Source organism: Acanthochromis polyacanthus, chromosome 5 (genome assembly GCF_021347895.1).
Source record: "Acanthochromis polyacanthus isolate Apoly-LR-REF ecotype Palm Island chromosome 5, KAUST_Apoly_ChrSc, whole genome shotgun sequence".
Classification (NCBI taxonomy): Eukaryota; Metazoa; Chordata; class Actinopteri; family Pomacentridae; genus Acanthochromis; species Acanthochromis polyacanthus.
In genome coordinates this window covers 22,380-39,507 of record NC_067117.1, presented here as the reverse complement: position 1 = coordinate 39,507, position 17,128 = coordinate 22,380, and the positions used below count along the sequence as shown (strand labels likewise).

Sequence of the window (17,128 nt, the reverse complement as noted above, 5' to 3'; positions counted from 1 at the left end):
GAATAAAGACTTTATTATCACAGAAATATGTTTAATGTCCTCCTGAAGAGAAGCTATAAGAATCAGTCATTCCACTGATTACCAACACATTCAGACACTCATCTGCCATATCTTCTTCAACTGGTTCCACAGGAGGTGGAGGTCCAGTGGATAACAACATCATCGTAGATGTTATCAGAATATATTTATTAAATGAACCTGACTTTAGATCAGTAAATGGACCTTCAGGAGCCCGTAGGAGCCTTCAGGAACCTGTAGGAACCTTCAGGAGCCTGTAGGAACCTTCAGGAGCCTTCAGGAACCCGTAGGAGCCTTCTGGAACCTGTAGGAGCCTTCAGGAACCCGTAGGAGCCTTCAGGAACCTGTAGGAGCCTTCAGGAACCTGTAGGAACCTTCAGGAACCCGTAGGAGCCTTCAGGAACCTGTAGGAACCTTCAGGAGCCTTCAGGAGCCTCCAGGAATCTTCAGGTTGCTGCTACTGTTTCTGCTGAGACAGGAAAGGTTGACACACCGTTGTTTTGTCTTTGTTGTTGAGCAGCAGCCTAAGGATCTGGACCTGGAGCTCCTCCACCACTGCAGAAAGACAAACATCTGGTTTATTTCAAGAAACGTGCAGCAGCTCTGATCCTGTTGGTTTAAAACTGAATATATCCAGAGCAAACAGGAAGAAGCAAACCTTCGATTCTCTTCTTCAGCCTCTGGCAGCCTCTTTCATAGGCTCGACGCCTCAGACGTTCATCTGCACTCTCATCTTTGGGTTCTCGCTCGTCTTTACCCTGAAACACAAACCGAACAGAACCAAGACGCTGATTTACTGATGGAACCACTTCTGGGATTAAAGAAACTGAACTGGTTGAAATCATGTTTATCAGATTCCAGTTTGTTCATGTTAATGAGGATTCTTCCACCAGCGTTAGTTCTGGAGTTCCTCAGGGTTCTGTGTTAGAACCAGTATTGTTTACTTTGAACATGCTCTCCTTAGATAGTAGCATTAGGAAACATTACAGAAATATCCGTCGTTATGGAGTTGACACCCAGTTCTATTTCTCCATAGAACCTGATGGAACCAATCAGTTGGATGTATCGCCAACATGTCTGAAGGACATAAAGGTCTGAAGTACCTGGAACTTTATCCATTTAAATCCAGACAAACTGAGGTTGTTGTATTTGAAACTCTGCATCTAATCAGATAGTTCCTCTAGATGGCACTGCCTCCAGTTCTACTGTAGAGAACCTTTGAGTTCTCTCTGACCAGGATCTGTCCTTCAACATCTAAACCAGTCTGTAGGACAGCTTTCTACCATCTAATGGTAGTAAAATCAGGAACATCTGGAACATCTCAGAGTGATGCTGAGGAACTAGTCCATGCATTTAGAACTTCTAGGCTGGACTACTGTAGTTCCTGATGATCAGGAGGTCCCAGTAATTCTCCTAAAAACCTCCAGCCAGAGTTCTGACAGGACCCAGGAACAGAGATCAGAGTTCTCCTGTTAGCTTCTCTTCATGGCTCCCTGTAAAATCCAGGATAGAATCTAAAATCCTTCCTCTAACATCTAAACTCTGAATGAGCAGCTCCATCGTATCTTAAAGATCTGGGGCCTCATTTAAAAATCTTGCGTACGCACAAAACAGGGCTAGAAAGTGGCGTAAATCACAAACTTTGCGTAGAAAGCGGCGTACGCTGTGTACGTCGTGATTTCTAAAAACAAACTTGGCATGAGAATGTGCGCACCGGTGCACCAACTTTGATGCTTGCTTAAGCACATTTTGGAGACAGAGGGAACGGCAGTGCCGGAGGGTGAAGTGGTGAATTGAAACCAGATTGATCTCAAACCTTTATTGTTATCACATATTAGACTTGTAGAGCCGGATAATCATAAACCCTCATTGTTGTAGATGTTCTTATAGTGCGTCATTCGGCCGACGACTGTATTTGCAGAACTATGTTCATATGTCAAACTTCCATCTTCAAATGATATAGAGCGGTGAGTGGCACTGATTGATTACTGATTTGGAAAAGGCCTGTGACAATCAGTCCAATCGCTGATCAAGCAGATAACTAGCGGGTCACAGCCGTGTGTAATGTGGTACAATGGATGGACTGGCATTGCTGGAAGATCATGTTAAGAATGGAGAGAGATTTTAGGATCACGGGGATTTGCCCATGACGATGACTGGCTAATAAGCAGATTCAGATTCCCTAGAGCAGTGGTCTTGGATCTATGTGCTGAACTGGGCCGTCTTAGACCGACCCCCCCGCCCAAACCACGCCATCCCGGTACAGACACAGGAGCTGACGACTCGGGGGTTTCTGGTGACACCGGCTCCTTCCAGCGTTAAGTGGCCGACAGGTATGTGTTTAATATGAAGAATATATGAGGTTACATTTGTTGTCTAAATCCTATCTGGGTCTGATATACAGTTAAATGATGTCCTTTAGGTCTGGATATCACAACCATCCCTCAGTGCAATAATGCCAGCTGTTTGGATGACATTATAAACATGACCAGTCAGTACATCAGGTTTCCTTACACTGTGGGTGAACAGGCCAACATTAAACGGCAATTTGCAGCAATGTCCGGTTTCCCAAATGTAATCGGCGTAACTGACTGCACTCATGTTGCTGTAAGGGCTCCGAGTGAAGATGAATGTGAACCGAAAAAATGTACATTCAATCAGTGTATAAATTATCTGTACATCGGACATGATCATAACAAATTTAGTGGCAGGGTGGCCTGGGTCACACATGATTCATTCATTCTGATGCACAGCAGTGAAAAGACTGCAGGGGGCGCTGTGTGAAATGCCGTGGATCAGCAGCTTATTTATATACAGATACACTCATGAGTTACTTTGCATTGACCATTCATGGTAAAATGTGGGTGTGTTGTGGGCGGAATGTGAGGTGGATCCACCTGTGCAATCTTCCAGCTGGAGTGTGATTTATCAAGGAATTGCGTGCAGCTGTTCTTACGCACAGTTTTATAAATCAGGGGCGAAGGGCATACGCCCATTTCAGATTTTTGGCATACGCAAACTTTTAGTATTGATCCTACGCAAAGTTTTATAAATGAGGCCCCTGATTGTTACAGACCATCCTATCAGAACCCTTCCCTCTCAGACTGCAGCTTTACTGCTGGTTCCAGAGGTTCCAGAAGCAGAACCTTCACTTATCAGCTTTTCTGTGGTGGAACCACATCCTAGACTGGGTTCTGGAGCCAGACATCCTCTCTACTCTAAGATCAAAGAATGTTCCTCTGAGCTGACAGAACTGCTCCCATGATGCACTGGGCTCCTCTGCATACAGGTAGACATCACCTTTATATCCACTGACTCTGTTCTCTGGATCTTCTGCTCTGACCAACCTCCAGAATGTTTATTGTTCTCATGTGAGTTCTCCTGTTCTCTCTCCGACCAGCCAAGCAGATGTCTGTTTTCCTAAACCTGGTTCTCCAGAAGGTTTCTTCCTGGTAAAGAAGAGTTTTTTCTCCAAGTATTGGTGCTGAGTTCAAACTTTGGATTTGTTGTTTTTCTGTATAAAACGGAGATCTTCACCTATGAGATGAGGTCCCAGATGGTTGAACTGTTGATACATGAATAAAAGTGAAGAGAATGCATGAAGATAAAAAGTTACTGAAGGCTTGTTTTCTGCATGATCAACAGTTTGTCTCTAAACTGTGGATCAGAATTTTCTGAAATGTTTAGTTCTAACTTAAAGCAGAACGCTTCTCTGTGGTTCGGTTCTTCAGGCAAAACGTTAAAGGATTGGTTCTAATGTGACAGAAGACGTTCTAAAGCTCCACAGTGACAGTCTGAAGGCTCCGGCAGGTCTAACCCTAACGGACCGACACCTGAACGGGTTGACAGGTGAGTGTCTCACCTCCTTGTCGAAGTGCGTGGGCCACCAGGTGGTGGGGATGAGCTCCTCTAGCCCCGCCTCCTTCACTCTCAGAGGAGTCTTGATGTAGAAGAAGACGACAGAACGAAGAACATCGAACGTGAGCTCCTGTTAAGGACTATCTCCTCAGTTTGATACAGTCTGACTGAACATCTGTGGCTCAGAAGGATCTGAAGGATATAAGACGTTGTTCAGAAGGTACTTCCTGGACTTCTCGTGGCGGAGGATGGCAGTGGTCAGACGCAGGTAGTGAATCTGGAACAAACAGAGCAGCTTCAGCCTGAACAGAACCTGCAGAACGTTGAAAGGTTCTGGAACTAGAAGCTTCACTGAATAAAGTGTCCTACCTGGAAACCCAGATCTGGGATGATGGGAGAGAATCTGTAGGCTCTCAGGAGAGACATCATCAGCTGCTTCAGACACTCATTCACCTCATAGTCCTGGAGACAGATGGGTTAGAGAGAGAGAAGGTTAGAGAGAGATGGGTTAGAGAGACAGACAGGTTAGAGAGAGACAGACGGGTTAGAGAGAGAGAAGGTTAGAGAGAGATGGGTTAGAGAGACAGACAGGTTAGAGAGAGAGAAGGTTAGAGAGAGATGGGTTAGAGAGACAGACAGGTTAGAGAGAGACAGACGGGTTAGAGAGAGAGAAGGTTAGAGAGAGACAGACAGGTTAGAGAGAGAGAAGGTTAGAGAGAGATGGGTTAGAGAGACAGACAGGTTAGAGAGAGACAGACGGGTTAGAGAGAGAGAAGGTTAGAGAGAGACAGACAGGTTAGAGAGAGAGAAGGTTAGAGAGAGACAGACAGGTTAGAGAGAGAGAAGGTTAGAGAGAGATGGGTTAGAGAGACAGACAGGTTAGAGAGAGACAGACGGGTTAGAGAGAGAGAAGGTTAGAGAGAGAGAAGGTTAGAGAGAGACAGACAGGTTAGAGAGAGAGAAGGTTAGAGAGAGACAGACAGGTTAGAGAGAGACAGACGGGTTAGAGAGAGAGAAGGTTAGAGAGAGACAGACAGGTTAGAGAGAGAGAAGGTTAGAGAGAGACAGACAGGTTAGAGAGAGACAGACGGGTTAGAGAGAGAGAAGGTTAGAGAGAGACAGACAGGTTAGAGAGAGAGAAGGTTAGAGAGAGACAGACAGGTTAGAGAGAGACAGACGGGTTAGAGAGAGAGAAGGTTAGAGAGAGACAGACGGGTTAGAGAGAGAGAAGGTTAGAGAGAGATGGGTTAGAGAGACAGACAGGTTAGAGAGAGACAGACGGGTTAGAGAGAGAGAAGGTTAGAGAGAGACAGACAGGTTAGAGAGAGAGAAGGTTAGAGAGAGATGGGTTAGAGAGACAGACAGGTTAGAGAGAGACAGACGGGTTAGAGAGAGAGAAGGTTAGAGAGAGACAGACAGGTTAGAGAGAGAGAAGGTTAGAGAGAGAGAAGGTTAGAGAGAGACAGACAGGTTAGAGAGAGAGAAGGTTAGAGAGAGACAGACAGGTTAGAGAGAGAGAAGGTTAGAGAGAGACAGACAGGTTAGAGAGAGAGAAGGTTAGAGAGAGACAGACAGGTTAGAGAGAGACAGACCGGTTAGAGAGAGAGAAGGTTAGAGAGAGATGGGTTAGAGAGACAGACAGGTTAGAGAGAGACAGACGGGTTAGAGAGAGAGAAGGTTAGAGAGAGACAGACAGGTTAGAGAGAGAGAAGGTTAGAGAGAGATGGGTTAGAGAGACAGACAGGTTAGAGAGAGACAGACGGGTTAGAGAGAGAGAAGGTTAGAGAGAGACAGACAGGTTAGAGAGAGAGAAGGTTAGAGAGAGACAGACAGGTTAGAGAGAGAGAAGGTTAGAGAGAGATGGGTTAGAGAGACAGACAGGTTAGAGAGAGACAGACGGGTTAGAGAGAGAGAAGGTTAGAGAGAGACAGACAGGTTAGAGAGAGAGAAGGTTAGAGAGAGACAGACAGGTTAGAGAGAGACAGACAGGTTAGAGAGAGACAGACCGGTTAGAGACAGACCGGTTAGAGAGACAGACAGGTTAGAGAGAGCGTAGTGTCTACAGATACGGACCCGTACGCGTAGCCTGTGGCCTACGGATACGGCACTTTCCATTTCCCAGATTGCTTCTTTAATTCTCGCTGCCTGAAATACCCCAGTGCCCCCTATCGTGTGGCCATTTTCATGGCAAAAAGGACTTCGATGTCGATATGAACTGGCTTGGCCTCTATATACATGTGTCTCTACTGCATTCACTATAGTTACACCCACTGTCTTTGGCCAGTTATTTAAAAAGTAATAAAGATGAATGAGATCGCCACGGTGTAGAAAGGTTTATAACAGAGTATAAGATGTATTTCAGCAGGTCCGTACTTCCAGTACAGATGCTACGGGTACGGGTCCGTACCTCTAGCATCAATCTAGAGAGAGATGGGTTAGATCTGATCCAGACTGAGGAGGACAGTCGCTTCTTCCCGAAGTTTCCAAAGAGCACAGAATCTTTCTGGGCTCAGTTTTCCCTAAAAACACATCAAACTGTCCACGTTCTGCTGTTATAGCGTCCTTCAGCGTCTCACTGCTTTAAATCATCCACAGATTTCTCCACAGAAACTCTTCACCTGCTCAACTTCCTCTTTAAAGTCTTTTCTTCTGTTTTGTCAGGATCATGGGACCCATTAGCAACAGGTTAGCAACATGTTAGCAACATGCTAGCAACACATTAACAATCTGTTAGCAACACGTTAGCATCCCTGCTGCTAGCAGCTAGCTAAACTCAAACAATCACCAGCAGCCTTCAGTCCCATCGTTTCCTCAGTAAAGCTGCTTCTCTGAACTCCTGGATCTAAGGTCCTGATCAGCGGTACCTGGCTGTGGTCGACCAATCACAGTAGACTTTACAGGAGGGGGAGGAGCTACAACAGAGTGATGCAGCAATGGACAGTCTGAGGAAATGATGCGTTTCTGAACATAAAGCAGGTAAACAACCCAGAACACAAACATGGAAGAGTAAACGAGGAGAAGGTTACCTCCATGAGCAGCCAGAAGAGGTCGAGCAGCTGCTGGATCAGCGGATGCTCATCCACAGAACCTCCTCCCTCCAGGATCCCCAGCAGGAAGTTCATGAGAACATCCTCCACCAAGTACACTTTACACTGGGGAACAGGAGGAAACAGCTGCTTACTGTGGGAACACTGGGAATGTCCCAGTATCAGCACACTGGGAACATCTTCATTAGAAACCAGGTAACAGAACAGCTGGAGAACAGGACTGCAGCTTTACTCATTTAAATGACGTTTAATCCAACAGGAACCAAACTCTCTGAGACTCTAAGCTATAAACTCATGATTTCTCTGCTGGGGGAATATTTCAGGGCTTTGATTTGACAGTTTTTTGATGTTTTATCAACCAGACGGTTTAAATAATGACTCGATCTTAACCCGGCAACACCACCAACATGTGTTCACCATGAGAGGAGCAAAGTGGTTGAAGATATGAGCCAGAGTGATGAGGACAGTGGGTTCTCCATGAAGCTTCCACAGAGAACAGTCCTTCTCCAGCAGCCGCTCGTCCTGTAGAAACATCACAACATCCAGTCACTTCTGAAGAACCAACAGGAGCAGATGAAACTGGATGTTAATCTGCAGGAGAACTGTTGTTCTCTGCAAACAGCAAACTGAGATTCATCGTTACCTGCAGAGGATTCTCACCTGAGCGTCGATGGAGGTGGACAGAACGTTCCTGATGTATCCCAGCAGTCTGTGGGCCTTCAGCAGGTCCGCAGCTGGAGGGTTCTGGAGGGGCAGGTACCCGTCCACCGGATACGTAGAGCAGCTCGGGTTAAAGACAAACACTGACGGAGGGTTTTTAAGTGAAAACATGGTAACCCTCGTGCCGTTCTGCACGTGAAATCAACATGGTTTAGTTTGAAAATGTGGAGAAAAAAATATTTCCACAGTGAAACTTCTGACGACCACATTTTCAACATTTGTGAGAAATCTTTGAACATTTTTTGGTGGAACAAAAGAAATGCTAAAAATGTTTCCTAAGAACAGTCACATAAAAAATTTACCAAAATCCAATGAAATTCTCTGGATTTTGGTTGATTTTTATGTGAATGTTCTTAAAGAAAATATTTGAAGTTTTAATGATATACATGCAATCATTTTAGATATTTTTAGGAGTTTTTTTGGAAGATTTTTACTCATTTTTTGAAAAAATATTTGCAGGACTTTTCTTGCTAAATTTGGATGATTTCTAAAAAATATATATTTGAAGGAATTATTAGAATTTTCTCCCTGAAGGTTTCAGCAAATTTTCAGAAACTTGGGGGTGTTTTATTCTGAATTTTTGGATTTTTTCCAGACAGGAAACAATATTTTTGGTGCCTAAAAATGAGGACAACAGGAGGGTTAAAGAACATGTGAATTACTCCATAAAGTGCTTTGAACCACATAAATCTGGCTGCCACAAGGTGGTGCTGCAGGCTGGAAACTAACCCAGCTGGTAAATCTGCAGAAACGGTTTTAAATCAGGATGACATGATGATCTGCTGTCGGCCAGAAACAGCTGATCAGTCCTGTGACCTGAACATTTCCAGTAAAAACACCTCAACAGGTAAAGCTTCAGGTGAGGTCAGCAGGTGTTTCCCTGCAGGTATCCAGTGGGCGGAGCCAGGCTGACTCCCACCTGGTTGATTCTCATAATCTCTCCTTTCAGTTCCACTCTGACCTGCAGCAGGATTTAAAGCTGGACTTTCAAAGTTCTCAGCCGTAAACTAAAGAGTGTTTTTCATCGTCCACAAAATCTGAAATCAATCAGAGCAGGTAGAATAAAAGGTGAACTTCTAACGTCCTGCAGCAGCTTCACACTCTGATCTGCTGCTGAACCAATGATGACAAACATCTGATCTACCAGGGCGACAGCTCATGTGTTTCTGGGTGTAGAAGCTGATCTACAGGAAAGAAGAAATGAAGTTAGAGACAGACAGGTGAAGGACAGATAGGTTAGACAGACAGGTGAGAGACAGGTTCAGTCGTTCCTGGATATCTGAGTGGTCGGCTGCCGAAGTTGAAGGCCACCGACTCTTTGAAGGACAAACTGATGGCGGGAAAGTAGGCGACTCCTGGACCCGTCTTAATGCCAGTGAAGGCCGTCCCCAGAGACTGTCCATTCCTGAGGACAGGTACAGGTGAGCTGCTGTTAGTACATTTATATTAGTCAGTCCAAAGAGCTGCACAGGAGAAAGACTGCAAGACAGCACTGGAAGAAACCAATTAAACCCACCAACAATGACTGAGAACAGTAAATAAACCCAATAAAACTGAGAAGCTCAGAATGTAAAGCCACAAATCTAAATGTATTTTTTCTCCCTTTTTTGTCAAACCTGCACCTTAAAAAACTGTCAGATAACATTAAGTCAACATGGAAATATAAGTACTTCCATCATCGTACCTGAAGTATGAACTAAACTACTTCCATCATAGTATCTAAGTACTACTAACTGCTCAGGTAGAAGTACTGAGGTAAACTCTGGTGAGCCAGGTGAGGGTAAGTGAGGACTTACAGGCAGAAGGTGATGGTTCCTTCATCAAGGTCTATCAGGCAGCTGACGATGTCTCCTGCTGCCCACGACTGGAACACAAAGAAACGTTTAGAAACACTCACCTGGATATTAACCTGTAGCTCCACCTGCTGCTCCACCTGCTGCTCCACCTGCTGCTACACCTACAGCTACACCTGCTGCTCCACCTGCTGCTACACCTACACCTGCTGCTACACCTACACCTACAGCTACATCTGCTGCTACACCTACAGCTACACCTGCTGCTACACCTGCTGCTACACCGACAGCTACACCTACACCTACAGCTCCACCTGCTGCTACACCTACAGCTACACCTGCTGCTACACCTACAGCTACACCTGCTGCTACACCTGCTGCTACACCGACAGCTACACCTGCTGCTACACCTACAGCTACACCTGCTGCTACACCTGCTGCTACACCGACAGCTACACCTACACCTACACCTACAGCTACATCTGCTGCTACACCTACAGCTACACCTGCTGCTACACCTACAGCTACACCTGCTGCTACACCTGCTGCTACACCTACACCTACAGCTACACCTGCTGCTACACCTGCTGCTACACCTACACCTACAGCTACACCTGCTGCTACACCTGCTGCTACACCTGCTGCTACACCCTACAGCTCCACCTACAGCTCCACCTACAGCTCCACCTGCTGCTACACCTACAGCTACATCTGCTGCTACACCTACAGCTACACCTGCTGCTACACCTACAGCTACACCTACAGCTACACCTGCTGCTACACCTACAGCTACATCTGCTGCTACACCTACAGCTACACCTGCTGCTACACCTACAGCTACATCTGCTGCTACACCTGCTGCTACACCTGCTGCTACACCTACAGCTACATCTGCTGCTACACCTACAGCTACACCTGCTGCTACACCTACAGCTACACCTACAGCTACATCTGCTGCTACACCTACAGCTACATCTGCTGCTACACCTGCTGCTACACCTACAGCTACACCTACAGCTACACCTGCTGCTACACCTACAGCTACACCTGCTGCTACACCTGCTGCTACACCTACAGCTCCACCTGCTGCTCCACCTGCTGCTACACCTACAACTACATCTGCTGCTACACCTACAGCTACACCTGCTGCTACACCGACAGCTACATCTACACCTACAGCTACACCTGCTGCTACACCTACAGCTACACCTGCTGCTACACCTGCTGCTACACCTACAGCTACACCTACAGCTACACCTGCAGCTACATCTGCTGCTACACCTACAGCTACACCTGCTGCTACACCTACAGCTACACCTGCTGCTACACCTGCTGCTACACCTACAGCTACACCTGCTGCTACACCTTCTGCTACACCTACAGCTCCACCTGCTGCTACACCTACAGCTACATCTGCTGCTACACCTACAGCTACACCTGCTGCTACACCTACAGCTACACCTGCTGCTACACCGACAGCTACACCTACACCTACAGCTACACCTGCTGCTACACCTGCTGCTACACCTACAGCTACACCGACAGCTCCACCTGCTGCTACACCTACAGCTACACCTACAGCTACACCTGCTGCTACACCTGCTGCTACACCTGCTGCTACACCTGCTGCTACACCTGCTGCTACACCTGCTGCTACACCTACAGCTACACCTGCTGCTACACCTGCTCACCTTTCCGTAGTTGGTGGTCGTCACGTTCCACTTCCTGACTCTGTTTCCATCGTAGGCGTACGAGTCCGGAGTGTCACCGACTCCTTCCTGAACACAAACACACAAAAAACACACACACAGTAACACAACCTGAATTCTGGAACTAACTTTAACCCTGTGTGTGTGTGTGTGTGTGTGTGTGTGTGTGTGTGTGTGTGTGTGTGTGTGTGTGTGTGTGTGTGTGTGTGTGTGTGTGTGTGTGTGTGTACCTCCTGGTTGAAGCGACAGCTGAGTGTACACCATCCGATCTGCATCAGACCCTGAGAGGAGATCAGAACCTCGTAGGCCCATTTACCTAAACAAAACACAATCAGAACACAATCAGAACAAAAACATGTTCAAATCCATGCTCTGGTAGAACTGTTCTCAGCTGATCTACAGCAAACATCTCAAACAGCAGAGTTTAACCTGATTCTACCTGCTGATAAATAATAATTAAGTTCAACTGATCTCACCCTCATACACACCTGTCCTCATAGGATATACCTTCATACACACCTGTCCTCATAGGATATACATTTATACACACCTGTCCTCATAGGATATACCTTTATACACACCTGTCCTCATAGGATATACCTTCATACACACCTGTCCTCATAGGATATACCTTTATACACACCTGTCCTCATAGGATACACCTTCATACACACCTGTCCTCATAGGATATACCTTTATACACACCTGTCCTCATAGGATATACATTTATACACACCTGTCCTCATAGGATATACCTTCATACACACCTGTCCTCATAGGATATACATTTATACACACCTGTCCTCATAGGATATACCTTTATACACACCTGTCCTCATAGGATATACATTTATACACACCTGTCCTCATAGGATACACCTTCATACACACCTGTCCTCATAGGATATACATTTATACACACCTGTCCTCATAGGATATACCTTCATACACACCTGTCCTCATAGGATATACATTTATACACACCTGTCCTCATAGGATATACCTTCATACACACCTGTCCTCATAGGATATACATTTATACACACCTGTCCTCATAGGATACACCTTCATACACACCTGTCCTCATAGGATATACATTTATACACACCTGTCCTCATAGGATATACCTTCATACACACCTGTCCTCATAGGATATACATTTATACACACCTGTCCTCATAGGATATACCTTTATACACACCTGTCCTCATAGGATATACATTTATACACACCTGTCCTCATAGGATACACCTTCATACACACCTGTCCTCATAGGATATACATTTATACACACCTGTCCTCATAGGATATACCTTCATACACACCTGTCCTCATAGGATATACATTTATACACACCTGTCCTCATAGGATATACCTTCATACACACCTGTCCTCATAGGATATACATTTATACACACCTGTCCTCATAGGATACACCTTCATACACACCTGTCCTCATAGGATATACATTTATACACACCTGTCCTCATAGGATATACCTTCATACACACCTGTCCTCATAGGATATACCTTCATACACACCTGTCCTCATAGGATATACCTTCATACACACCTGTCCTCATAGGATACACCTTCATACACACCTGTCCTCATAGGATATACCTTCATACACACCTGTCCTCATAGGATATACCTTCATACACACCTGTCCTCATAGGATACACCTTCATACACACCTGTCCTCATAGGATACACCTTCATACACACCTGTCCTCATAGGATATACATTTATACACACCTGTCCTCATAGGATATACCTTCATACACACCTGTCCTCATAGGATATACCTTCATACACACCTGTCCTCATAGGATATACCTTCATACACACCTGTCCTCATAGGATATACCTTCATACACACCTGTCCTCATAGGATATACCTTCATACACACCTGTCCTCATAGGATATACATTTATACACACCTGTCCTCATAGGATATACCTTCATACACACCTGTCCTCATAGGATATACCTTCATACACACCTGTCCTCATAGGATATACCTTCATACACACCTGTCCTCATAGGATATACATTTATACACACCTGTCCTCATAGGATATACCTTCATACACACCTGTCCTCATAGGATATACCTTCATACACACCTGTCCTCATAGGATATACCTTCATACACACCTGTCCTCATAGGATATACATTTATACACACCTGTCCTCATAGGATATACCTTCATACACACCTGTCCTCATAGGATATACCTTCATACACACCTGTCCTCATAGGATATACCTTCATACACACCTGTCCTCATAGGATATACCTTCATACACACCTGTCCTCATAGGATATACATTTATACACACCTGTCCTCATAGGATATACCTTCATACACACCTGTCCTCATAGGATATACCTTCATACACACCTGTCCTCATAGGATATACCTTCATACACACCTGTCCTCATAGGATATACATTTATACACACCTGTCCTCATAGGATATACCTTCATACACACCTTTCCTCATAGGATATACCTTCATACACACCTGTCCTCATAGGATACACCTTCATACACACCTGTCCTCATAGGATATACATTTATACACACCTGTCCTCATAGGATATACCTTCATACACACCTGTCCTCAGAGGATTTACCTTTATAAACACATGTGGTTGCTCTGATGGAGCTGAAGTTGCTGTGGCCGATCACCTGGAAGCAGAAGACAGAACTCCGATCATGCTGTTGAAGGTGGCAAGACACCACAGACAGGTGGACAGATAGGTAGACGGAAAGGTAGACAGGTGACTCACCCCCAGCAGGTCATCGTCTACAAACAGCAGTCCTTCGAAGCCGCTGGTGTGGTCGAGGACGACAGGTTGAGGACCCAGACGTCCTTCAGTCTGATCTGAACACAAACAGGTTGGAGGCAACGTTCAGTCCAGAAGACATTCCTCCTGAAGTCCAGCTCAGATGTTTAAGGAGGAACCCTCCATCAAAACCTCCTCAGAACCAGAAACTTTATTAACACTATCAGTGGTTCTGACCCAGTTCAAGGTCCAGTCTGTCCAGTTCAGTATAAACTTTATAAAGTTCTTCCTTGTCAGAGTGAACATGTCTGCAGATGATCCGGGTTTCTCCTTCCACGGTTTCTAATAGTTCTGACCAACCTCCTACCAACATTAAAGTTGACCCTGAAGGAATTTTAAAGTTCTCACTGGTAGATGATGAGGAACTGCAAAAAGTCATGTGTCTAAATGCTGGAAAAAGTCCATTAAAAAGTGATAAATCTGGACCCACCTCTATGGACTTCAAGGACCTGGAATGTTCTAAGTGAGAATAAACTTTAAGACTGGAAGCAGGAAAGGAGAACATCCCCTGGAGAAAGTTCTAGAGTCAACCTACCGACAACTGGAGAAAGTTCTAGAGTAGACCTACCGACAACTGGAGAAAGTTCTAGAGTAGACCTACCGACAACTGGAGAAAGTTCGAGAGCAGACCTACCGACAACTGGAGACAATTCTAGAGTAGACCTACCGACAACTGGAGAAAGTTCTAGCGCAGACCTACCGACAACTGGAGACAATTCTAGAGTAGACCTACCGACAACTGGAGAAAGTTCTAGAGTAGACCTACCGACAACTGGAGAAAGTTCTAGAGAAGACCAGTGATAGTGTATGTACTGTATGCAGTGGTAGTGTATGTACTGTATGCAGTGATAGTGTATGTACTGTATACAGTGGTAGTGTATGTACTGTATACAGTGGTAGTGTATGTACTGTATGCAGTGATAGTGTATGTACTGTATGCAGTGATAGTGTATGTACTGTATGCAGTGGTAGTGTATATACTGTATGCAGTGATAGTGTATGTACTGTATGCAGTGGTAGTGTATGTACTGTATACAGTGGTAGTGTATGTACTGTATACAGTGGTAGTGTATGTACTGTATGCAGTGGTAGTGTATGTACTGTATGCAGTGGTAGTGTATATACTGTATGCAGTGGTAGTGTATATACTGTATGCAGTGATAGTGTATGTACTGTATGCAGTGGTAGTGTATGTACTGTATACAGTGGTAGTGTATGTACTGTATACAGTGGTAGTGTATGTACTGTATACAGTGGTAGTGTATGTACTGTATACAGTGGTAGTGTATGTACTGTATGCAGTGGTAGTGTATATACTGTATGCAGTGGTAGTGTATATACTGTATGCAGTGATAGTGTATGTACTGTATGCAGTGGTAGTGTATGTACTGTATACAGTGGTAGTGTATGTACTGTATACAGTGGTAGTGTATGTACTGTATACAGTGGTAGTGTATGTACTGTATGCAGTGGTAGTGTATGTACTGTATACAGTGGTAGTGTATGTACTGTATGCAGTGATAGTGTATGTACTGTATACAGTGGTAGTGTATATACTGTATGCAGTGGTAGTGTATATACTGTATGCAGTGATAGTGTATGTACTGTATACAGTGGTAGTGTATATACTGTATGCAGTGGTAGTGTATATACTGTATGCAGTGATAGTGTATGTACTGTATACAGTGGTAGTGTATGTACTGTATACAGTGATAGTGTATGTACTGTATACAGTGGTAGTGTATATACTGTATGCAGTGGTAGTGTATATACTGTATGCAGTGGTAGTGTATGTACTGTATACAGTGGTAGTGTATATACTGTATGCAGTGGTAGTGTATGTACTGTATACAGTGGTAGTGTATGTACTGTATACAGTGGTAGTGTATGTACTGTATGCAGTGATAGTGTATGTACTGTATACAGTGGTAGTGTATGTACTGTATACAGTGGTAGTGTATATACTGTATGCAGTGGTAGTGTATATACTGTATGCAGTGGTAGTGTATATACTGTATGCAGTGGTAGTGTATATACTGTATGCAGTGATAGTGTATGTACTGTATACAGTGGTAGTGTATATACTGTATGCAGTGGTAGTGTATATACTGTATGCAGTGGTAGTGTATGTACTGTATGCAGTGGTAGTGTATATACTGTATACAGTGGTAGTGTATATACTGTATGCAGTGACAGTGTATATACTGTATGCAGTGACAGTGTATATACTGTATGCAGTGGCAGTGTATGTACTGTATGCAGTGGTAGTGTATGTACTGTATGCAGTGGTAGTGTATATACTGTATACAGTGGTAGTGTATGTACTGTATGCAGTGATAGTGTATGTACTGTATACAGTGGTAGTGTATATACTGTATGCAGTGGTAGTGTATATACTGTATGCAGTGATAGTGTATGTACTGTATGCAGTGGTAGTGTATGTACTGTATACAGTGGTAGTGTATATACTGTATGCAGTGGTAGTGTATATACTGTATACAGTGATAGTGTATGTACTGTATGCAGTGGTAGTGTATATACTGTATGCAGTGGTAGTGTATATACTGTATGCAGTGATAGTGTATATACTGTATACAGTGGTAGTGTATGTACTGTATACAGTGATAGTGTATATACTGTATACAGTGATAGTGTATATACTGTATACAGTGATAGTGTATGTACTGTATACAGTGGTAGTGTATATACTGTATGCAGTGATAGTGTATGTACTGTATGCAGTGGTAGTGTATGTACTGTATACAGTGGTAGTGTATATACTGTATGCAGTGGTAGTGTATATACTGTATGCAGTGATAGTGTATGTACTGTATGCAGTGGTAGTGTATATACTGTATGCAGTGGTAGTGTATATACTGTATGCAGTGATAGTGTATATACTGTATACAGTGGTAGTGTATGTACTGTATACAGTGATAGTGTATGTACTGTATACAGTGGTAGTGTATATACTGTATGCAGTGGTAGTGTATATACTGTATGCAGTGGTAGTGTATATACTGTATACAGTGGTAGTGTATGTACTGTATACAGTGATAGTGTATGTACTGTATACAGTGGTAGTGTATATACTGTATGCAGTGGTAGTGTATATACTGTATAC

The 17,128-nt window shown here is 44.2% G+C and overlaps 1 protein-coding gene and 2 long non-coding RNA genes across 3 annotated transcripts in view; 1 reads left to right on the top strand and 2 right to left on the bottom strand.

The window, feature by feature from the left end:
- The window catches only part of LOC110966937 (E3 ubiquitin-protein ligase RNF123-like), a 67,495-nt gene that overhangs the window by 37,215 nt on the left and 13,152 nt on the right, over positions 1-17,128 (bottom strand). The window contains exons 5-18 of the mRNA XM_051947768.1: positions 13,948-14,042; positions 13,792-13,846; positions 11,376-11,461; positions 11,128-11,214; positions 9,440-9,507; positions 8,923-9,048; positions 7,584-7,698; positions 7,341-7,445; positions 6,903-7,028; positions 4,246-4,338; positions 4,085-4,153; positions 3,881-4,003; positions 677-776; positions 512-573 (exon numbers count right to left, since the gene is read on the bottom strand). Of these exons, the coding sequence (XP_051803728.1) occupies positions 512-573; positions 677-776; positions 3,881-4,003; positions 4,085-4,153; positions 4,246-4,338; positions 6,903-7,028; positions 7,341-7,445; positions 7,584-7,698; positions 8,923-9,048; positions 9,440-9,507; positions 11,128-11,214; positions 11,376-11,461; positions 13,792-13,846; positions 13,948-14,042 (1,310 nt within the window). The remainder of the gene's footprint in view (positions 1-511; positions 574-676; positions 777-3,880; positions 4,004-4,084; positions 4,154-4,245; positions 4,339-6,902; positions 7,029-7,340; positions 7,446-7,583; positions 7,699-8,922; positions 9,049-9,439; positions 9,508-11,127; positions 11,215-11,375; positions 11,462-13,791; positions 13,847-13,947; positions 14,043-17,128) is intronic.
- LOC127533889 (uncharacterized) lies at positions 4,355-6,862 on the top strand. The gene is made up of 3 exons (XR_007941764.1): positions 4,355-5,241; positions 5,452-5,486; positions 5,656-6,862. It is a non-coding gene; the product is annotated as an uncharacterized LOC127533889 (long non-coding RNA).
- Positions 11,633-13,753, bottom strand: LOC127533894 (uncharacterized). Its single transcript, XR_007941770.1, has 3 exons — positions 12,874-13,753; positions 11,746-12,718; positions 11,633-11,714 (listed from the first exon to the last, which is right to left on the bottom strand). It is a non-coding gene; the product is annotated as an uncharacterized LOC127533894 (long non-coding RNA).